The sequence below is a fragment of the Triturus cristatus genome, chromosome 3_2 (assembly GCF_964204655.1).
Source record: "Triturus cristatus chromosome 3_2, aTriCri1.1, whole genome shotgun sequence".
Classification (NCBI taxonomy): Eukaryota; Metazoa; Chordata; class Amphibia; order Caudata; family Salamandridae; genus Triturus; species Triturus cristatus.
The window spans coordinates 921,333,885-921,357,523 of record NC_140584.1 but is presented as its reverse complement, the minus strand read 5'-3'; the positions used below and the strand labels follow the sequence as shown (position 1 = coordinate 921,357,523).

General features: G+C 49.2%; 1 protein-coding gene across 3 annotated transcripts in view; it reads left to right on the top strand.

Annotated features, from left to right (window-relative positions):
• The window catches only part of TRIM37 (tripartite motif containing 37), a 1,106,152-nt gene that overhangs the window by 562,320 nt on the left and 520,193 nt on the right, over positions 1-23,639 (top strand). For 2 of the 3 annotated variants that reach the window (XM_085649379.1, XM_085649380.1), the window contains exon 16: positions 14,497-14,636. In XM_085649379.1, coding sequence (XP_085505505.1) covers positions 14,497-14,636 — 140 coding nt within the window. The remainder of the gene's footprint in view (positions 1-14,496; positions 14,637-23,639) is intronic. The other variant, XM_085649381.1, reaches the window with a different exon arrangement.

Genomic DNA, 23,639 nt, shown 5'->3' with positions numbered 1-23,639 from the left:
TTTGTTAAAAGGGTAATCAAAACAAAAAATATTGGCTACAAAGATAAACTGTGAGGCTTCATGTACCACTTGGATGTATGCAAATTTTAACCCAGTGCTATAACAATCTACCTTTAAAGGCATATTGATTTTACATATGCGTTTCATAATAAATAAATCTGGCCTACTACTTTTCTTAATAAACAGATAATGGCGTTTATTATTGGCTTGTTACACTAACCCGCTCAGAACCACTGAACTGAGCAGAAGCTGTCTCACGAGGCACTTATTTAGTACACTGTAATAAAATTAGAAGTATGCTCAAAATTATAGTTTTCAAAGCATTATAAAATCCCTAAGAGGGCCAAATAAGGATTACAATAGTGCAAATCTTCTGTAGAGGGGGTCACCAGCACCCAATTCCAGGCCTGCTATGGCAAGCGTCTCCTTGTCCTCTCAAGCATTTGAGGTACAGCTCTCAACGCGCGACCATCACACCCCAGGGGTGGGGTGTGGTTCTGTAGATCACTCTAACCCACACTGACCCTTCCCAGCAGATCAGGGGGCCTTGCCCTGACCGTGCCTTTGCCATTGCGTCAGAAACCCAACCCCGCCTAACCACGACCGGCTCGTACCGCACGCGCTCTCTAATAACACGGCAGTGTTCAAAAACGAAATATTTGAATTACAAAAATAGCGATGGTAGAAAAAAGAAGTCCGCCAGTAAAGAATAAGAAGCTTGTTGGTAAACAATAACGATATGACATAAAATATACACGCTGAACACGTGTTTTTATTACTAAATAATAAACGTCTAGAAGAAGTATGCTGTGGAGTATTACGAATGGAACATGCTATGGGCACCTCCTATTTATTTATGCTCTGATTATTTCTGAGAGGAAAGTTCTTATCTTAGACAGACTTTGTTCTCACATAGAGGCGTGCCCCCGCTTCCCCCAGCTCAGGGGTCCCGCCCTAAGGCGGGGCGTGCAGGCGCTGACGAACTGGAACTCCCCGAACACAAAACCCCCCTGAGTAACGCACCTGAAACGTGAAACCAATATTACTGCTTTGCAACATTTTTCGTGATTTAAAAACGTTCAAAGCGTTATCGCTTATGCCAGGCATTAGTGTTGTTACATCATGCAGGGGTTTAGTGCATTTGAAATTTTCTAGTTGTCGGCTTAAACCTATTTTTTGTAACAAATGTGATAATTGGGGACCAGCGAAGTATGACAGTCTCTCAAAAATGACGAGAACAAGCCCTGCTTTGTTAGCAAAAGATGCTTCCATCATTTGTGTTGCGGTCGATCATCCCATGGTTTTAGTCGCGGCAGCAGATCGCCCCCTAGAGGGTAGATTACGGCAGCTTTACCTTAAAGGACATCTCAACCTGATACCTTTCTTTTGATAATAAGTGTTCATCTTCGCGAGCATCTTGATTTCTTTTCTTCTAGCCCTTGAGAGGTTTAAAAAAACACTTTGTGTGGCGCCACTTAACTTCAGAAGTATCTGGTTCTAACTCCAACCTGGGTGTCACTAGTGCTGACCACTGAAAGCCAACAGTGAGAGCCAAGAGCCACTGCTCGTGCCAGCACTAACTGGAGCCGTGCGCGTGCAGAATATCCAGTCTGGCTGGGCGAGACAGAAAGGAGACGGGGAGGGGAGCAAAAAGCCTCACTGCAAATCAAAGGCGCGCGTTTTACATAAAGTGTGACGCGTGCCAATGAAAAGCAGAGGCGGCGCATCCACCCCACTTCCAAAAGAAAACCGGCGACAATAGCGAGACCTAAAAAGGAGAGGAGACAGGAAGGGGGCCTGCTCCTGATAGCAGGAGAGGCTGGGGGTCGCATTACAAAGACTGCCACCCTTTGACTTTCCCCTGCCACAGATAGCTGTTCCTGGTTTGGGGGAGGTGTGAACACCTCCGCCCAGGAAAGGCTTTGTTTCTGGGCTCAAGGAGAGAAGGCTCCCACCCTAGGGGTCCAGAAACATGTCTCGTGGTGGCAGGCTGGTGTGTACCAGTCTGGGAACCCACCACAGGCTTGTCGTTTTTCAGGGGGCATCTCTGAGATGCCCTCTGTGTGCATTTTTCATTAAATCCCACACTGGCATCAGTGTGGTTTAATGTGCTGGGAAGTTTGATACCAAACTTCACAGTTTTCAGTGTTGTCATTAGAGTGCTCTGGAGTTCATAATGACAAGCTCCCAGCACCATATACTTTTAATGGCAGCACTGCACTCACAATGTCTTAGAATGGATTTAGACACTTTAGGGGTACAGGGCTCATGCACCTGTACCCTCACCACTGGTATTAGGCACCCAGCTAGAGGGGTGACTAATCCATGCCAGGTCAGTGAGCTATATGCATGGCACACAGGTATGTGTGCCATGTCGACTATTTACTTTGTTCTGCACCAAAACACACAGCCTGCAAAGGCAGTGTGGGTTTGTGTAAAGGTACATGGCCTCTAAGGGTGGCACAATAGGTGCTGAAGCCCTTAGAGGTCTTCCCTGGTCAGAGTCCCCTGGGTACTGTGGTACCATTTACCAGGGGCTGACCTGTGGCCAGAGATGCCAATTGGGTTAGTTTTGGGGAAAGAACACAGACCCTGGGACCCTGATTGGCAGGGTCCCAGGGCACATCAAGTCAAAGTGGCACAGTAGTCTGGCAAAAAGTGGGGGTTTACTGCAACAGAAACCCACTTTCCTACACATGGGGCATGCAGGGGCTACAGGGCCTAACCGTGGTGTTTGAGGCCTTTAATTCCTGATGTCTCTGGGCCTGACTGGGTCAAGTCCCCCTTTTGCACTTGCATCCAATAGTAGCTGTGGTTGAGCAGTCAAGGCTCCCTCAGGGGTATGGGGTGTAGACACAGGTACGTGACCATGACTCCTAACTCAATAATACAAACAGTGCACACAAAAAAATCAATGTTAAGTCCAATGCTCACTTTTATAGCAAAAAAATGTATTTTGTTTAGAATTCTACACATGCAAAGGTATAAGACATTCTGAAGCAATAACGCAAACTCCCCCTTGTGGTCGGGGCTCTAGTAGTTATCAGGCAAATTCCTGTCCCACCCTCCTTTGTGTGATGTGTTTGTGGTTATTCCCCATTCACTGGTGGCCATATCCAGGGAATGCAAACTAATCGGCTATACTCAAGAATTTCCCTTTGACTATTTAGGAATTAGTCAAAAGTGTCTATGGTGCCACACCACCATTAGAAACCAGTCCCCTGGGGCTCCCAAAGGCCAGTTACAGTTTTACCTGCTCCGGCAGTATAACAGTGTTGAGTGGTGCAGCAAGTGCCCTCTCATCAGGTGCTCAGGAGTCTGAATCCTTTATGGCAAAGTTGGGCCCCTCTCAGAGGCAGCAGCACCTCTCTTCAAACAGCGCTGCTCGTCTGTTTCAGTGATCAGACCTCTGCAGACACAAAAATAAGTTGGTCTCCTCCCCTCCCTTCCCCCGCAGCGGAGGAGGGCAAGTGTGTTCTTGTGTGCAAAAGGGTACGAGGTCCTCGAGGTCTTTGTCAGGTGAAGATCACAACATGCAGACTCAACCCGCTGATCACAGCAGTGTTCCCCCGGTGCAGGGGGCGCCCTGAACCCTAGTCCAAAGTGGTACCGGCAATCCCTCCATACAGGGTTGCCACGGTAAGCACAATCCAGGTGCAGACTCTCCTTATGCCATTGCCCTCACTACGGCGGCCCATCTTAGCTTACAGGGTTGTCGTTTTCAGCAGTCACCAGTCCTGTGCTCCTGGTCCAAAACTAGTTCACCGGTGACCCCCTCTGGCATATGGGGCCGTGTCGGTGTAGCCTGGTGCTTCCAACAGAGTGCTTCCGATATGGCTCAGTACAAGGCGGACCTCTTCTGGCATTTGAAGGTTGCAGAGCCGATACTGCACAAGGGCAATGGTCCGATTGGTGCACAGCCTCACACCTCGCTCAAGGAATCCTCGTGCAGGGCTCCCCACTGGACCTCACTGCCTCCAGTGCTCTCCTCTCCCTCACAGGGCACACTGGTCTTGGTAAGCAGGAAGGCTATTGTGCTCCAAGGCAGGTGGTCTTGGTTTTCATGGGTGATTATCCCCTCACCCACCAGGGAGACTAGCAGGCCTTGGCCCCCAGTCCTGGTCACAGGCAGATGAGTTGCAGAGCTTCCCGTTCTCACACAGCCTGACTGGCTGCTATTCCGATAATCCATTTTTGGGGAATCCACCTTCCTTTCTTAAAGTTCTTTTCCAGACACCAAATGTGACACTTCTCTTTTTCTTCTTTGTTCATGAGAGATGCCTGTCACATCAGGCAAGACGCCGAAGCTGATTGTCCCTCAACACAATTCATAGGAGTTGTAGGAAGCTGGCTCTGTATACACTATACCAAAGAGAGGTATAGTTTGCACAGAGTCCAGTGGAACCCAGAAGGTAGGCAGAGGTAAAGTACATAGGATCTCACTCTCTATTTGAGGTAGTGTGGTCGAGCAGTAAGGCTTTATCAGAGGACAGTGTTAAGCATTTGTTGTACACACTCAGTCAGCAAATGAATTCACACACTCAAAGACTGAACTTCAGACAAATTATTTATGATTAAAATATTATATTCATTATTTTATTTCCTAGAACCAAGCAAGCCTGGCACAGGTAAGTGATAAATACTTTGCAGTAAATATTCAGTTGTAAATCAGTTTGGATTGCAATTGTAAATGTACTTTGATATGATTACAGTAGTGTTACTGATAATGTAATGCTTTTCAGAATACAATACATATACTTTGTATAGGATTTTTAGTAAAATTACAGGTAAGTTACTTTTGAGATTACTTTTCTTACACAGTGTAGTATACCTGGTTACTACACTGGTACATTTCCTATAAACAGGTGAGAAAAATCGTTTTTGTTAGTACAACTTTAAAGAATTTATTTCGATTTTCCAACTCAACACTTAAAAACATGTCATAGAAAACAGTCAATGTTATCCTATGGAGGAAAATAGTGTTATCGGTTTTTAAAGGTAAGCACTTTGTTGTGGGAATTGGTGTTCTGGGGTTAGACTCGGGTGTCCCCCAGGGTCAAGGATGCACACTTTTTACACCCTCAGCGGCACTAGGGCAGCCGGGTGCAGAGTGCTGAGGCCCAGTGTTATCCAATGGGGGATAGAAGACGTCCGGTTGGTGGCTGCTGACGAGCCGGCCACTGGGTTCTGGGAGCAAAGCTCCTGGGCTTTAGCTCAGGGCAAATGGGGGTTTAGGCCAGCACAAAAGTTGCACCCTCATGCGGCACTGGGGCGGCCGGGTGCAGAGTGCTGTTTTGGCGTCGGAAGCCCTGTAGCTTTCAATGGGGAGTCTCTGGTTTGCAAAAGCACTGCAGACTCTGGGACGAAGGTCTTTTGGGTGCGACCACTACTTGGAGAGGTAAGTTTGGATGTTGGGGGTTGGTTAGGCACTGTCGGTTGGGCCACCCAAGGCCGCAGGGTGTCTGGTACAGGGTTGCCTTTTTAGGGTCGGATATTCTTACCAGCTCCTGGTCGCGGTTGGGGGACCGTCTATTTTGAGGCTGCAGGCATCGTCAGGAGGCAGGTCAGGGCTCGCTGGATCTCGGGTCAAGATCACTGGGGAGACCTCCTCTTGGTGTTGGGCCACTTGGGCCGTGGGCATCGGGTGCAGAGTGGTGCACACTCGCGGATCCTTGCAGAGCTGGAATCTGGTGTTTGAACAAATCTGGTGTTCACGGGAGACCGGTTCTTTGGGATTGAAGGCAGGTGGTCCTCCGGGTTTCTCAAGGTTGCTGGCTGCAGTACACACTTAGAATTCGCTGGATCAGGTTGAGGTAGGGACAGGCTGGTAGGGCTGGGCCAAGTCAGTGGGCGTCCCCCTCTTGTTAGCTTCGGCACAGCTGTTCGGTCCTTTTTCTTCTTTTCTTCTTGCAGGTTCTTGTCTGAAGAAGAAAGGTTCAGGGGTGCCCCTAAATACTAGATTTTGGGGGTGTTACAGGAAGGTGAAAGGTTGGGTCCCTTCCCCGGGGTGGGTACACCCCCTAGTATGCCACCCTCTAGTGGGAGGGGGCATAAGTCTTTTCCTGGTAAGCTGGGTCCCCCCATCTGCAAGACTGAGAGTTGTGCTTCAACTCTTCTCCCCCACCTGAGGGGTGGAGTTGGCAGAGGTGGGCACACCTCTCCTCCTCACTTGTTTTCCCCACCGGTTCTCCCACCCAAAGTGAGGGTCAGAACCAGTGGGGACAAGTTGCTGAAAGCAGCAAGTGGCCTGAGGAAGCTCACAAAAGGTGGCAAGCCTTTGACTCTTCCCCTTCATGGTCCCTGCCCATCCTGGGGGAGGAGGCTTGGAAGCTCGTCCCAGGATGTGCATGGTTTCAGGCCCCCAAGAGTAGCAGGTATTCAACCCAGGGGTCCAGAAACATGTCTGGTTGTGGCAGCTGAAAGCATCTAATCAGCCTGGACACTAGAGGTGGGTCATTTTTCAGGGGGCATCCCTAAGATGCCCTCTGTGTACATTTTCCATTAAATCCCACACTGGCATCAGTGTGGTTTAATGTGCTCAGAAGTTTGATACCAAACTTCTCAGTTTTCAGTTTAGCCATTATGGTGCTGGGGAGTTCGTTATGACAAACTCCCAGCACCATATACTCTTAATGGCAGCACTGCACTTACAATGGACTTGTGTATCAAAAAGAGAAGAAGGGGGACTAGGAGCTGATTATGGTCCAGTACCTGTGCTCCCTACGTAAGTATCAATTCAAACGGGGTAACTGTTCCCGGATTGGGTGCAATAGTCACCCAAGACAGGGAAAAAGGAAGAAGAAGGAATAAACAGAGTGGGGTCTTAGGTTTAAAACTTGTGAGATAGAGGCAAGCACATGTCTTGTCTCTTGATGCCCTCACACACCACAAAGGATGTCATGCTTCATCATCAGGTGGTTGCTCCACGTCGGGCCGGCGCTGCAATGCCCTATGGGTCCCCCAAAGGGTCACCTTAGTGGAGATCTGTTTTTTGGTATTCCCGTATGATGAGCTAGGGTGTGAGGTAGAGGGTTCTAGGATGATAAGTGCGTGAGTGAGTGTTAAAACTAGCTAAGGGATACCGAAGTGAGTTAAGTCGAGACAGTCCTCCAACAACTTAGGACCCCGTCCAATCTATTGAGGGATAGTGAGTCTCTGTGCCCCTCTGGGGTGGTGGAGACCACTCCGTATATCAACTGTGCGGAAATGTCTAAGGTGCAGGATGAAGGGCAGGTTGCAGCGCCAACAGATCCCGTAGGCAGGAGAGTCTACCACCCTTCGAAAAGGAAAAGGTTAAGGAAACTAAGAGGGGCAAAAAGGGCCAAAGTGGATAAAATCAACCCAACATTAGATGCTAGCTCTGGCATTCCGGCTTCTCCCGTGGTTACCTCCCCGGGAATTGGCTCTGATCATTCAGACTCGCCATTAGCCAAAGTGGTACCTGGGTGTTCTGGCCCGTTTGTATTCGGTGGAAATCCTCTAAATGCAACAGAGGCTCTGATTGGCTCTTTTAGGGATATCCTTAGGAGCCTGTTGGAGCCTCTGTCTGCAAAATTGGATTCCATAGTTGCTAGACTTAAGGCTATAGAAGATGCACATAATAGGAATAGTCCTAGCAGGGGGTTGGGTCCAGGTGCACAGACGGCTCCCCGGGATTCTGCAGGGTTTAGACTGTCTACTGCTGGGACAAGCATACAGGTCCCGGTTGGGGCACAAGATAGTGTTACAGGTAGTCATGCTCCCCCACTGCCCCCTTTACAAATGTCTAGGCCCCCTGTCCCGGCACCCAGAAGATCTAAACAACCAACACCACCCCTCCCAATGAGTGGGGGGCGAGCCAATAATGAATATACTGATCGCCCCATGAGTCCTAACAGCAGGCGTAGGGTGGTTAATTTGCCCCCCGAGGCTGTGCCTTACACAGCGATTATGGTGGGAGTCCCTGAGCTCACTGGTGACATCAGAGAGCCACAGGACTCACTTCGTAATAAAGTAATTAGTTGGCTTAATATTAATAGGCCCCTCCCTTCTAACATCAAAGGTGATGTGCTGATGGTCATAAGGATCCCATGGATTGGAACTACCCCCAAAAATAGGGCAGGGGACTGTATCATAATTAGTTTTAAAAGCCCACTAGTTGCCCCTTACATTTGCAACTGGCTGGTAAGGCCGGATAAATCCAACATAGACGTAGTGTCTCTCTCGCATTTCTATCCAAATGTTCCCAATTTAGGAGTGGGGAGGGAACAGAGTTGGACTAGAGTGGGCTTTGCCGTAGACGGTTCAAGGTACAGACCCAAGTATAATTCATTGCCTGTCCATGGTAATTTTGTCCTTCAGAATAGATACTCCTGTCTGGACCTAGTAGATTGACCAATAAGGGGGGTCATTCCGCAACACCTGATAAATTCTGCCTATGGGTCTACATTCAGGGGGGAAGGTACATCCGTTCCCGTAAACAAAAAAAGGTCCCTGGCCCCTGCAAAAGACGGAGGGACCACATTGGGAAGCACTCAAGCGTTAGATGAGGAGCCACCAAATACATTAACTGTTGCTGCAACGCAATTGGTGGAGCTTGTTGAATCACCCACTCGGACGCCCATTACCACTGGCTTGGGTGACTTGGGTAATTCTGCATATGACATCCCGTCTGCACTAAGTGAAGTTGGTCCCCAATTCCAAGGTCCAGGTTTGACCATCCTGTCCTGGAATGTAGCTGGCATTTCAAGTAAGGTGGATACCCCAGAGTGGGAAACTTTGGTTCGCAAAAGTGACATACTCCTCTTTCAAGAGACATGGGCTAGGGCACCACAGGTCAGGAGGGGATATGACATTTTTGAAATCTCGGCAAAGTCGAATGGGAGAGGGAGACCCTCGGGAGGTTTGGCAATCTGGGTGGCGAGCCACATTGGGTGTCAGGTGGTTGGTATGGATACACTTTCACCGGACATTCAGTGTGTGCTCCTCAGATGGCCTGACAAAAGTACGTGGGCTATTGTTAATGTCTACTCTCGACCAGTCGCTGTGGGTAAAGAATCTCCCACCCTAGCTGATCTCTCATCTTTTCTAGGGCAATTGACAGGTAACCTGAAAATAGTGATGGGAGGAGATTTTAACTGCCACTTTGAACCCCTGGAGGGCCTAATGGAGGGTGCTTTTACTGCCGAGGATGACCATTGGGGAGTCCCTCCTTCTTCATCACCTCACCCCAAAGCTTGGTCCCCGTTGGCAGTACAACTTACTTCTCTCACCCTGAATTTTGCACTGAGGGCGTGTAATGGGCGCACCCCTTCTGACACTCCTTCGGTGTGCACCTTCAACAAAAAGGGCCATGAGTCAAGGCTGGACTACATTTTTATAGATATTTCCCTGTGGCCCAAAGTTCTAGATTTTAGAGTGATCCCGAGGATAGACAGTGACCACAATGCCCTTTCCTTGGAGATCCAGCACCCAGACCCTGCCTTAGGGACGCCAACTACCGATTTTGTAACCGACCAGGGAGACATATTACTCACCACAAGCAGGCGCCGAGTGAAATGGGGGAAGCTAGTTGAGAAAGAAGAAGCTTTAAAAAACCTCTATGGTATAGCACTCCCTAGGTTCCAGGAGGTGGATGCCCTTATCAACCAATCTAGACCCTCAGATTACAATGAGAGACTATCTGGCATTCACCAGGCCCTAGCAAGGGACCTTGCAGATGTCTTCAATCCGGCCCTGCCTATTAGAAGGAAAAAGATTCGTGCTCCGACTTGGTACACCTCCACTTGTAGGAAAACTAAGTCTGAGCTTCTTTCTGCAATTAAAGAGGGTAGTGATAAGGTGAAGATCGCTGCCCTTAGGAGGGGGTACAAGGTAGCACTGGCCAACGCAAGGGCAGAGTGGGATTGGAACCACTGGCATGACCTGTCTGGAGCCCTTAAATCTAAAGACTTTAGAAAATTTTGGGCTCTGGTAAACAATGGAACAGGGGATCTGTTGTCTGCAGTAGAACCCAATATTGCCCCCTCTGTTTGGGAGGCTCACTTTGGGTCACTATATCAAGAATCCACTCTCTGGCCGGAAGGGATGGTGGTAGAGTCCCCCTGCCTGCCAGATGTGGCCTTGGAATTTTCTTTGGGGGAGGTGAAGCTGGCACTGGAGGGCTTAGCGCTGGGGAAGGCACCGGGGCTGGACAAGCTACCCGGTGATTTGTTCAGATATCACCCTGACATTTGGGCCCCGTACTTTCTTGTCCTTTTCAATGCCATTTTGGGAGGTATGGTGATCCCTTCCTCTTGGTTAGGGGCTGAAATAGTTCCGATTTATAAGAAAGGGTCCCCCTTGAGTCCTGCAAATTATAGGCCTATCAGCCTGATAGATGTTCCCCAAAAGCTTTTTGCGCGCCTTATTTTGAACCATCTATTAGACTGGGTGGAGGAAAATGACATCTTGAGTCCCCTGCAGGCTGGCTTCAGGAGAAACACATCGACCATGGACCAGATCTTCCGCCTAGTTCTCCTCTACTGGAAGACGGTGAGGATCGAGGGCGGGAGATTGTACATGGTCTTCGTGGATCTGAGGTCAGCCTTTGACCTAGTCCCGCGCAGGAAACTCTGGGAGGTATTGGAAAAGTTAGGAATTCCCCCCCAGCTACTTAACATCTTGGCCAGGCTGCATGAGAACAACTATGCGCAAGTTAGGTGTGGGAAGGACGGTAGACTTTCATCCAGGTTTCCTGTGCGCCGAGGTGTGAGGCAGGGTTGTGTCTTGGCACCGACCCTGTTTTGTTTATTCATCAATAATGTCATCTCACATCTGGAAAACGTCAAGGACAACGACGCCCCCTGTTTGGCAGGTAGGAGGGTACCGGCAATCATGTTCGCCGATGATACCCTCCTCCTTTCAAAATCCCCAATGGGGATCCAGAGGATCCTGGATGGTTTTGGTCTCTTCTGCCATCAGCATGGGTTGGAGGTGAATACAGAAAAGACCAAGTTTATGATCTTCAACCCACCAACTAAAACTAGGCCTAATCCTACCCTGGGGACCGCTAGCCTTGAGAGGGTGTCCACCTTCATATATCTGGGGGTTACACTGCAGGAAAACTTGGCATGGGATCGACAGATAGTACGATCCAAGGCCAAACTATCCCAACTCTCGGGTGCAATCCTGAAAGTGGCTAACACTTCTTCCTTTAAGCCCATAAGCCCGGCCCTTGAAACCTACAAGACCCAGGCCAAGGCTGCGGCCATGTATGGCAGTGAGCTATGGGGACATAAAACGGTGAAGGGCCTATCAATAGTGGAAAATAGCTTTCTAAGGCGCCTTCTAGCCCTTCCAAGTGCCACGCCACTCCAGCCTCTGAGAATGGACATGGGTCTCCCCCCTATTGCAGAGGAGCTTGTGTCAAAGCCAGTGAAGTTCTGGCACAGGCTCTGGTCTACGGACGAACTCCATCATTATAGGGAGGATCTCACCCATGTCATGAGCTTAAACTCTAGCGGTAAAATCCCCTGGCTCACCTTTGTGGAAAACGAACTGTCTGCCATTAATCTCCGTGTCCTGTGGGAGGACCCTGCACGAGGCTGCCGTGCAATCTCGCGCAGGGCTCTGGCACAAATCTACAAAGCCAGGTCCCTTGCACATTTGACGGCTGCTCAAAATAGTGGCACCTTAACCTTGCAATTTTTAGAATCCAAAAATTCTTATGTTTTTGAACCTTTTATGGATTTTATTTTTCCCATCCTGGCAAGGAAACTGTATGTTCAATGGAGGTATAGCACACTACCTATCAATTCATACACTTCGAAGTGGACAAAGGGGGGCGACAAAATATGTCCCTGCTGTAACAACCATGTGGAAGACGACCCCCATATCTTGTTTGTGTGCCCTGCATACCAAAGGCCCAGAAAATATTGGATAGCGCCACTCTGTAAGAACCTGGGGTTCAGAGAGTATGCACAAGCATACAGGATTTTGAAAACTAGTACCTTGGGCCACATTGTGTTTGCTGTTTCCAAATTTCTTATGGCCATATGGCTGATTAGAAGAAAAAAAATCGTCTGAAGCTCCTTGAACTTTTTAAAGAACTTTCTAAATGCAATTTTAACCCATTCCTCGCTGGGAGAGTCGTTTTTATTCAAATGTATTTTAATAATGTTTTAATGTCTGTAATGTTTTCATTGCATCTTTTATGGTCTATATGACCGAAATAAAGAATTTTTGGAATTGGAATTGGAGTTAAGTTTAATATAAGGGTTCCCTTGCCAGGGTAAAAAGACCCATAAGTCAAGTGTTACTGCAGGGGCGTAATGTGCCGCAGTAACTTTAGGTCAACATGTTTTGTGCCATTCAAGAGGTCAAAACGATCCCAGGCCGCTTCTTCAGGACCAGTGAAGTTAATTAAAAAATCAAGAGACTGTCAGTGGGTCAAGAACCCTACTCGGGGGAGCGGATCACCCTTGTGTGCAACTACAAGGTGGCTGTAACTCTAGTGATTGGCTGCTCCTGTAGCAACCTAGTCTATATTAATAAGTTGCTCCATAGGCTAGCACGTGTACACGCCCGCACCGTAACAGGGTTTTCTGTCGGGTGCTACACCTGTCAGCACCTACCCTTTAGACATGTCTGCCTACGGGTCTTTTTTTACCTGGCAAGGAAACCCTTATATTAAACTCAACTCACTTCGATATCCCTTAGCTACCCTTCGGGGGACCCATAGGGCATTGCAGAGCCGGCCCGACAAGGAGCAACCGCCTGATGATGAAGCATGCATCCTTCGCTGTGTGTTAGGGCATCAAGAGACAAGACGTGTGATTGCCTCTATCCCACAGGGTTTAAACCTAGGACCCCACTCTGTGTATTCCTTCTTCTTCCTTTTTCCCTGTCTTGGGTGACTATTGCATCCAATCCTGGAACAGTTACCCCTGTTTGAATTGATAAGAATGAACTTAGACACTGTAGGGGTACAGGGCTGATGCACTTGTAACCTCACCACTATTATAGGGCACCCAGCTAGAGGGGTGACTGATCTATGCCAGGGCAGTGGACTGTAGGCATGGCACACAGAGATGTGTGCCATGTCGACTCTTGTCTTTGTTCTGCACCAAGACACGCAGCCTGCAAAGGCAGTATGTGAGTGTAATGGTATCGGTCCTGTAAGGGTGGCACAATAAGTGCTGCAGCCCTTAGAGGTCTTCCCTGGTCACAGTGCCCTGGGTAGCTGTGGTACCATTTACCAGGGGCTGACCTGTGGCCAGAGATGCCAATTGAGTTTGGTTTTTAATGCAGTTTTAGGGAAAGAACATAGGCCTTGGGCACCTGATTGGCAGGAGCCCAAGGCACACTCAGTCAAAGCACATCATCAGTTCAGCAAAAGGTGGGGACTACCATTCAGAAAGAGGGCCCTTTCTCACAGGAGTGATCAGAATTCAAACCTGGTTGTCAGCCACAGTGTTATGTGCATCAAAAAGTTAATCCCAGACCTCCAGCCCTACTCTATATGATTCCCTTATCAGTCCCATCTCCCTTTCTGAGATGCGTCCAGTGACCTTCCTTGTGATCTATCACTGAATCAAGGAGCAGTCTTTTGAAGTGTAAAGGGAGTCTCTTTTTCCTCCAGCTCTCAGGAATGCAACAATACACAAATCTGTCTGGGGAATTCCTCTTCTCCTTCATGTATTCACCAAGAGGGCTTGGGCTTCCCGAAATGGAACCCAGAGTCCTCCGTATAATGTCCCACTACAGGCACAGTTACTCAGTGCATATTCACAGAACAGTTTCGGTTCAGCACTGTTACCTCTATGCATTGTACCCTTACATGTACACATGCATTGAGTGCTTACACCGCCAGCACACACACTCAACAAATGTGCGCTGCACAAAACGTCAACCTTCATGTATTGTACTTTGCACATATACACCCAGCACATGCTCTCATTGCTCACCCACAGCACAGCACTACATCTTTCATGTCATGTACTCCTCCCAAGAATACATACACTCCGCACATGCACTAATCTCACCTGCACTACACATTATTCCTCTATTCCTGTACTGTACCCTGCGCGCGCACACAACCAAGCAGTCACTACTCCTGTGCTATGCAGCACCCCAGCTCTACCTGATGTAGGCTAGGGTGAATTAAGCACACAGCAGCAACGTTTTTTAAAAGGTGAGTGAGTCTCACTTCTTGGCTCCGACATCACACCGATGAGTGGATTGCACATGATGGGCGCTACAAAACACTAGTCACTTCCGAGAAACATCCTACATTAGTATTTTAGCCTCTCACTTCACATTAGAAGAATTTTATGTTTTTACTTTTTCCCATACGTGGGCATATGCATAACTAACAATTAACTCAGTCTTTTGTTTTTCTAATAATACATACCGTGTTTTGTAGTTGCTTAGAAGTCCAGCAACTGGGAACAGTTGACTGATAAACTCAATGTTAAATATATAGAGAGAAAGTTTTTGATTGATTGTCAAATTGCTGTATTTATATACTTGTTCCAGCAGCATGATCTCTTGGACGGGGATTTGGACGTTGAACTTGTTGCTGAGGATGAAGTAATCCATCTGGATGGCAGCTGCTCTTCTGCCAGTTCAACGGCAACCAGCAACACTGAGGAGAACGATATTGATGAAGAAACCATGTGAGTTACTGTTCTGCCAAACATGTAATACAAAACCAACATGCGTGCATGATAAAGTTGACTGTTCAAATTTTTCTTTCAGCAGTGAGCTTAGTATTTCTATCCATTTTAGGGTAGGCAGTCCTTGGGCTTCCACTGGCAAACCTGGTACCACAGGAGATGGTCCTTACCCTTCTGTTTTGCCTTTGCTTTTCTAGGTCTAAGATAAAACTACTTCTACTTCCTTCTCTGTGGCTTTTTCCAATGAGACGGCCTAGTTTTCCTCAATTACTCCTAGTTTGTCCTCCTCTCCAGTCTCAATCCATCTGTCTGTAGCTGCTCCACAGACCAGACTTTTTGCCCTTGACTCTGTTGAGATGTTAATACAGCAGTCCAATAGATGGTCTCTCCTCCCAGTTGAATACTGTTTCGGAAACGTTTAGCATTGTTGCTGCTGTCCCATTAGTAATAGTTCCTGCCTGACTCCGAAACGGCCACCCCAGTTGATAGTCCCTCCTCTACGTTGACCACCAGTTCAACTACCCATTGTACTCCGCACACCCATCCCTTTGAACACTGTCTCAATCAATCAATCAATCACGCGTTTGTTAAGCGCTATTATTCACCCATGAGGGTCTCAAGGCGCTGGGGGCAGGGGGGGGGGGGGGTTCACAGGTTCCAGTCCATCAAGGAGGGGGTCTTTCGAAGAGCCAGGTTTTGAGGTTTCTTGTGAAGATGGGGAGAGGTGTCTGTCTGAGGTGGAGAGCGAAGGCGTTCCAGGCTCTGGCCGCGAGGAAGGAGGAGGAGAGGCAGCCTGAGCTGGTCTTTCTGGTGTGGGGGACCATGGCGTTGGAGAGTTGGACTGATCGTAGGGTCCTTTGGGGTGCGTGGACTTTGGGTCGGCTGTTCAGGTATGCTGGTCCTGTGTCATGGAGGGCCTTGTGAGCCTGGGTCAGCATCTTGAATGTGACTCTAGCTTCGATGGGGGAGCCAGTGGAGTGTGCACAGGTGTTGGGAAATGAGGCAGTGTCTTGGCAGGTTGAGGACCAGTCTTGGAGCAGCGTTCTGGATGTTCTGTAGCTTGCGTGTGAGGTTTTTGTTTTTTCCGGCATAGAGTGCATTGCCGTAGTCGAGTCTGCTGGTGACCAGGGCGTGAGTGACTGTCTTTCTGTGTTCAAGGGCATCCATTTGAAGGTCTTGCGTAGGAGGCGAAGGGTGTGGAAGCAGGAGGATGAGACGTTGATCTGGCGGTCCATTTTGAGTTCAGAATCCAGGATGATTCCCAGGTTGCGTGCGTGGTCCGTGGGGGTGGGCGGGCTTCCGGGGGCGGGGAGCCACCAGGTGTCGTAGACAGGCATCGGGGTGTGGGCCCATGATGAGTACTTCTGTTTTGTTGGTGTTTAGTTGAAGGCAGCTGTTTTTCATCCAATTGGCGACGGCTTCCATGCCTGGTCGAAAATAGTGTCTTGCGGTGTTGCATTAGTTGGATAGGGAGAGGATGAGTTGGGTGTCGTCTGCGTATGACACAATGTTGAGTCCGTAGGTTCTGACGATGGGGGCGAGCGGAGCCATGTAGACATTGAAGAGCGTAAGGCTGAGGGATGACCCCTGGGGGACTCCGCTTGTGGTTGATGTAGGGTCCGAGAGGAAAGGGGGGAGTCTGACCCTCTGCGTTCTGCCGGAGAGGAAGGAGCGGATCCAGTCGAGAGCCTTATCTTGAATCCCTGCGTCGTGGAGTCTGCGTATTAGAGTGCGGTGAGAGACTGTGTCGAACGCCGCTGAGAGGTGGAGGAAGATGAGGGCTGCTGTTTCTCCTTTATCAAGTAGGGTGCGGATGTCATCTGTTGCGGCGAGGAGGGCGGTTTCCATGCTGTGGTTTTTTCTGAAGCCGGATTGGGAGGAGTCGAGATGTTGTGCTCTTCGATGAATGTGGCGAGTTCGCTGTTGATGGCTTTCTCGATGACTTTCGCTGGGAACGGGAGCAGGGAGATGGGTCTGTAGTTTTTGAGGCCGGTGGGGTCCGCCAAGGGTTTCTTGAGGAGGGGGTTGATCTCGGCGTGTTTCCAGTCGTTGGGGAATGATGCGTTTGCCAGGGAGCGGTTGATGGTGGCAGAGCATGGGTCCGATGGTGTTGGCGGCTCTGTTGAAAATGTGGTGGGGACAGGGGTCCATGGGGGCCCTAGAGTGGATTGAGTTCATCGTCTTCAGTGTGTCTTCGGTGGTGAGGGCTCACCAGTTGTCAATCGTTGGCTTCATGGTGTGGGGGGTGGTTGGTGAGGGTTCAGTGTGTTGGTTGTCTTAGTCGAAGTTGTCGTAGATGCTCTTGATTTTGTGGTGGAAAAAGGTGCTGAGTTTGTTGCAGAGGTCTTGTGAGGGTTGGATGTCGGTGGACTCGCTGGTAGGTTGGGCGAACTCCCTGATGATGTTGAAGAATTCTTTGCTGTTGTGTGCATGGGTGGAGATTCTGTCTTTGATCGCTTTTTTCCTTGTTTTTCTGATCAATCAATCCGTAAAGCGCACTACTCACCCGTGAGGGTCTCAAGGCGCTGAGGGTGGAGTGGGTGCTCCTACTGCTCGAATAGCCAGGTCTTGAGAAGCCTCCTGAAGGTTAGTAGGGCCTGGGTCTGCCGTAGGAGGATGGGGAGGGTGTTCCTGGTCTTGGCGGTGAGGTGTGAGAACGATCTGCCGCCGGTGGTCGTTCTTCGGATGCGGGGGACGGTGGCGAGGTCGGCGGAGCGGAGCTGTCGGTTCAGGGTGTAGAAGGTGAGTCGTCTGTTGAAGTAAGCCTGTCCGGCGCCTTGTGTGCATGAGTGAGGGGCTTGAAGGTGATCCTCTTGTTGACGGGGAGCCAGTGCAGGTCTCTCGTGTGGTGTGATGTGGCTGTAGCGCGGGATGTCGAGGATCAGACGTGCAGAGGCGTTCTGTATGTGTTGTAGTCATTTCAGGAGTTTGGCCGAGACTCCTTCGTAGAGGGTGTTTCCGTAGTCCAGCCTGCTGCTGATGAGTTGGTGGTGGACTTTGGTGGCGGCTCTGAAGTTGTTGTGGGCTTCTGTGGATTTGGTGTTCCTCCAGTCCTTTTTCGAGGTGGCTGCAAGTGCGTCTGGACACTCGAAGTTCGGTGGTAAACCATCTAGCTTTCTTGGCGTGGGTGTTGTTGTTTTTCTTAAGGGGGGCTTAGGTGTTGGCGCTGTCGGTGATCCAACTGTGCGGAGTTCCGGCTGTGGCGTTGAGGTAGTCTTTTTCTGTGACTGTTGGGGTGGAGTTGATGAGTGATGAGGTAAGCTGGTCGTCGGTGATTCTGGTCCAATTTCTGCGTGGGAGCAGGTGCTGGTGTCTGTGGATGGTGGGTGTTCTGAAGGTGAAGTGGACGCATCGATGGTCAGTCCATAGGAGTTTGGTGGTGTGGCTTAAGGTGATAGAGTTTCATGTTGTGAAGAGGGGATTGAGGGTGTGTCCTGCTGAGTACTTGGGTTCGGTCACGATCTGGTAGAGTCCAATGTTGTGGAGGTTGTGCAGAAGGGATGTGGTGCTGGGGTCAAGTTGGTTGTCGAGGTGGAAGTTGAGGTCTCCCAGCAGGGTGTAGTTGGTGGATGCGATGGCCTGCGGGGAGATGATGTCCGTGATGGATTCGGCAAAAGGTCCGCAGGGTCCAGGGGGTCGGTAGATGAGGGTTCCTCGGAGGGTGGGAGTGGGGCTGGCCAGTATCTTGAAGTGAAGGTGTTCCATCAGGTCTGTGGGCTCGTCGGGGAGTCTGTTACGTTATTTGAATTTCTAACGCGCACAGCTACTCCTAGGAGTGTCCCGGCGCGAGCATAGGGAAAACAAAGCATAACCTGATCTTAGATAAAAAGATGAGTTTTTAGTAATTTTTTAAAAGCAGCAAGATCCTCCACACAGCGAAGTGCCAAGGGAAGCGCATTCCAAGCACGGGCCGCATGTACGGCCAAGGAAGCGCTCCCCAGGCAATGCCGCTGGAAACAAGGGACCTTTGCCAGCCTAAGGGATGAAGAGCGCAAAGTCCTCCCCGGGACATAAAAGGAGAATCGTTTCTGCAAATAGCCCGGCCCTAGACCATGTAGTGCCCGATGGGCTATGGTAAGAGATTTAGATCCCACCCAAGAGGCGGGCCGCCGCATTCTGGATCACTTGAAGTTTGAGGGAATAAGCTGGGATCCCCACATAAAGCGCATTAGCGTAGTCCAAACGGGACAGAATACACGCACGTACCACAGATTCACGTGCAGCCTTCGGAAGAAGCGGAACAAATCTTCTCAGGACTCTGAGGAGCCCAAAGCAGCAGCCCGCAAGTCTCTTAACTTGGCTAGAGAAACTCCCAGATTCTTTGCGATCTGGCTATTAGACAATGGGGGTGGAAACTCAGCTGGCCAGATCGAGTCTCTAAACCCAGCCGGAAAGTCACCAAACAAAAGAACCTCTGACTTGTCTTCATTACATTTTAATTGGGCCTTCGCCAACCACTTGAAAACCGAATATGGACAAGACTGCACGTGGGCCACAGGCGTGCTCAGGCGGAGGGTGGATTTGTGGACGATAGCGATTCCTCCTCCCGGGCGGTCCTTCCTGTAGATCTTGTATCCTTTGGGGATGGCGATGGCGATGTCTGGTCCCGAGGAAGTGTTGGTCCAGGTTTCGGTGAAGAATGCTACATCCGGAGTGGTGCTGTCGAGGAGGTCCCAGATTTCGGTGGCGTGTTTGTGGAGGGATCGGGCGTTGAGGAGGATGCATTGCAGGGTCTTCGGTTCGGGTGTGTTCTTGCAGGTGGGTTGCGCTGTGTCCGTGGTCTTGGCTGTGCTGCAGCGGTAACAGCTGAAGGGTCCGTGGGTGTTGGCCGGTGACACTAGCTTGCAGTTGTTGTTGCTACCTGGGTTGAGGGCGTGGAGTGTCACCGGTTCGTAACGTTTGCGGTGCAGAGATCCAGGGTTCCTGGCGCTGTCCGTGGTCAGGTCGCAGACAGGCGCAGGCGCCAACGGCACGGCGGCTGTGCAGCCGTGCAGCGGCCACCATTAAGTAGGGGTCAGGGAGGGCTGGACAGCTGGGAGCGGGGATGGGAGCAGGATTGGTCGCGCTGGTTGTGCTGGGGAGGAGGGGCCGCGGAGGCAGCAGTGGCGGGGAAAAACGGACGGGAGAGGAGAGATAAGGGGGTAAAAAAGGAGGAAAAGAGTGAAATAAGGCAGAAAGCAAAAAAAGCACAGAAAGCAGAAAAGTGCAGAAATTATCTGAAAAAGAGTGAAAAACTGAGCAGACAGCGGAACGAGGCAAAGGAGAACAGAGGTCCACTGGACCACCAGGGAGGCTAAGGGAAAATAAAAAAAAAAAGTGGAAAAATTAGAAAAGGTAGGAAAAGTGAAGAAACAGAAAAAGACAGAGTGGTAAAACGGAGAGGAGAGCGGAGCGAGGCAGAGGAGAACACTGGTTCACTGGACCACCAGGGATGAGGCGCAGGTGATCCTGCGGGTGGAGGAGGGCCTCGAACACCAGCACAAGAGAGTGCAAGTGCAGGGGCAGGCCTCACTTAATGGTGGAGCTGCGAGGTAGGGGGAGCAATTTTACTGACAATGAGTCCGTGGTCTTGCTCCCTATCTGTCTTTGTATGCTTCAGTGGTTCTAAAATGACCGCTTCCTGTTTACTTTCCACTTGTCTCTGACTCTAGGGCGAATACTACTTGGCCGTCCCCAATGGTTTCTAGTCTGTTCCTGAGCTCAGCCCGACTTTAGCTGTCACTACTCGATACTCCAGCATCTTTTTTTTCAATGTCTACTAACTAAACAGTCTGTGCATCTCTTTGCCCCTTCCATAGCACAGCCTGCTGTACCATCCACATATGCTGAAGCATGGGGAAGTGGGGTGCCTTCCTTCTGATGTTGCACTTTCTTCACCTCTGTTCTCTCATAAAGATCATCCTCCTTGTCCTTGACTATGCCTGTACTTTCCTCTAACCTGTTAATCATGTTCTCTGCACATCTGAGGTCAGTGCAAACCCCCTTATGGTGCTCAACCATCTTCGTTAGTAGCTACCCTCGCCACCTAAGCTATGTCACAGGATGACCATGCTTGAGAAGGTCACACTATTGCAGGAAAAATACTGGGGGTGGTCAATCAGCAGCATGCAACAGTCCAAATATTTTGAGCTTAAGCAAATTGTTCACCATATTGATGAAAGAAAATGCATCCCTTGCTACCAAGAAAGCAATATTGGAGAATTCAGTTTGGCACACTCAAATTGGACTCTTGGGATTCACCCCAGAGTGGAGGGCCAAGACCCAATTTTGTTTTATATGAAACTGAGTAACTGTGACCCTAGAGCTCAGTGTGGGACAATATTCTTTATCTGTAGACAAGTGCCACAGAATACAATGTAGGAATGACTCCACTTTAGAGAGTGGGCGCACAATTATAATTGAGTGATTGAATTGAACTGCAATAGATGAATCTGATAGTCAGTGTTTTAGGTTCCCATATCGGACGCAAGAAACAGTGAGAACATTCAGGAATCTTCAGTGTGATTAAGTTTATAATCGTCTAATTGAGAGCAGTGCTTCTTCATCCAAATAAACTCAGTGATGTATGAAGAGAAAGAAAACCTATGTTTGTAAAATGTGTGGCATTAGATACTGATGCCCTGCATACTGTTGCCATCTAGTGTTGGGCTTGGACATTTGCATCTCGTTTTCCTCAAAGAAGCCTTTTGAGTCACAAGGTATAGTGTCAGCTCCCTTAGTTGGCAGTGCTCATGGGCACTGGCTTCATTATTAGATGTTCGAGGCATGTGAACTGTAGATCACATGCTTTGCATACTCCTGCCATCTAGTGTTGGGTCACAATGTTTGCAAGTTGTTTATCTTCGAATAAGTCTTTCCAGTCACGAGGTAAGGTGACTCCTCCTTTCGGTGATAGTGCCCATGGGCATCGACTCCATTGCTGGATTGTTTTTTTCCGCCATCGGGTTCGGACATGTATTGCTGCGCTCCGTTTTGGAATCGGTCCTCGGGTTCCCCTTGGTGCGCAATCCACTCTACCCTCTACAGTATTGTTTTCAAACGCGTTCCTTTTTCTCCACGGTTGGACTCGACATCAAAAAATCTTCAATTTCGATTGCGATTTTCATGGGCAGCTTTCCGGCTTGTCCGCGTCGGTCCGGTACCTGTTCGATGGAACAGACTCCGTTCAAATTCTACCCCCTGTGCCACGCGAAGTATCCGCGTTCAGACCTACATCAAGTGTGTAACTTGTGATTGTCCCCTGAGCACAAAGAACAAGACTTCAGATCGAAGAAAACTCTCCGTGATCATCAGACACGACATCTAGAGATGCAGCGCCAGCAGCTGGACGACACACAGGATCTCTTCGGCAAAGACTCCGAATAAGAGGAAGTCTCAGCGGCCGAAGAAGGACACGCTTCAGCAGCATCGGACTCTGAGGCAGAGTTGCAGATTGTCCTCGAAGACGACGATGTGCTGCAGGGACAAGAGGACGTGAGTATGGGAGACCCCCGCCCCCTTTCCACCGTCCCTAGAATATCTAAGTCATCGGCACCACCTCTGCCTTCAGGCCAAGGTCGGCACCGAGAAGACGTTTCCAAAGCACTGAAATGCTCTCACAAGCCTTCCAGCTCGGGACCGAGTCGGTCAAAACCCACTTTTGAGCCGAAACCTTCGGGCTTTAAACATAAAATAGGCTTGGAGCCGAAACCTTCGACGCCGAAACCAAGGAAGCATTCCTTGTAGCCGAAATCTTTGGCATCGGAAGGACATTCCAGCTCGGCACCGATAGCTTCGGTGCCGAAAATTACACAGCTGCCAGTACCGCAATCGGATCCAAGCATGGACATTTTACCACCCAAATCAGATCCGAAATAGAAAAAAAAACGGTTAATCCGGATACTGGACATATTCACACTAACCCGCCATCCAAACACAAGCTTACGGATGATGACAGCTTTACAATTCAACATGTCGGGACGACTCCTTTCTACACACTTCCATCTCCTCCTCCTCCCTCTCCGCCACAATTTAATCCCGTACACATTACACCTAGGCAGTCTCCTCTACCTCACCCTGATGCAAATGACACTGATGATGATGACACACAGTCACCAATAGATCCTTGGACGGATTATACCATTGATCCTCCACAAGATACAGACCCAGATCTTTACACTGCCAGACCATCTCCACCGAATGACAATCTGTCATATCAGGAGCTAATTGCTAGAGCTGCACACTACCATGGGGTAGAGCTACGTAAAGAATCCTTAAAGGAGAATTTTCTCTTTGAAACTCTAGCAACACATAAATCCAGTCAGACACTGCCTATGCTTAAAGGTATGTTAAGGCGCACAGATGACATCTTTAAAGACCCTGGACGTGCTAGGATCCTCACTCCTAGAGTGGATAAAAAATACAACCTTTCCCCAACAGACCCTATTTTTATTAAGGGTCAGTTGCCACTGGACTCTGTGGTTGTATCCAATGCTCGAAAGCAAGCTAATTCTCAAGCATCTGGGGATGCTCCTCCCCCAGATAAGGAGTTCAAACTAATTTATGCTTCTGGCAAACATGTAGCTGCGCAAGCAGCTAAATATTGGCGTATTGCTAACACCGATGGTCTCCTTGCAAGATACGATAGAGCCCACTAGGACGGAATAGAACAACTTCTACTGTTTCTCCCATATGAACATAAGGCCAAAGCACAAGACTTAGTTCGGGAATGTAAACTCATTTCCAACACCTCCATTAGATTAGCTCTATATGTGGCTGATACTGTAGCTAGAGGGATCAATACAAGCATCCTACTCCAGAGACTTGCCTGGTTACGTTTCTCAGGGTTTAAACCTGAAGTATAGCAATCTATTTTAAACATACCCTTTGACAAAAAATATCTTTTTGGCCCTGAAGTTGATCAAGCGCTCAAAACGATAAAAAAAGATACAGATGTGGCAAAATCCATGGGTGCTCCTCAGTGTCCCTCTTACAGGGGTTCCTTTCGGTGCCCTTTTTACAGGG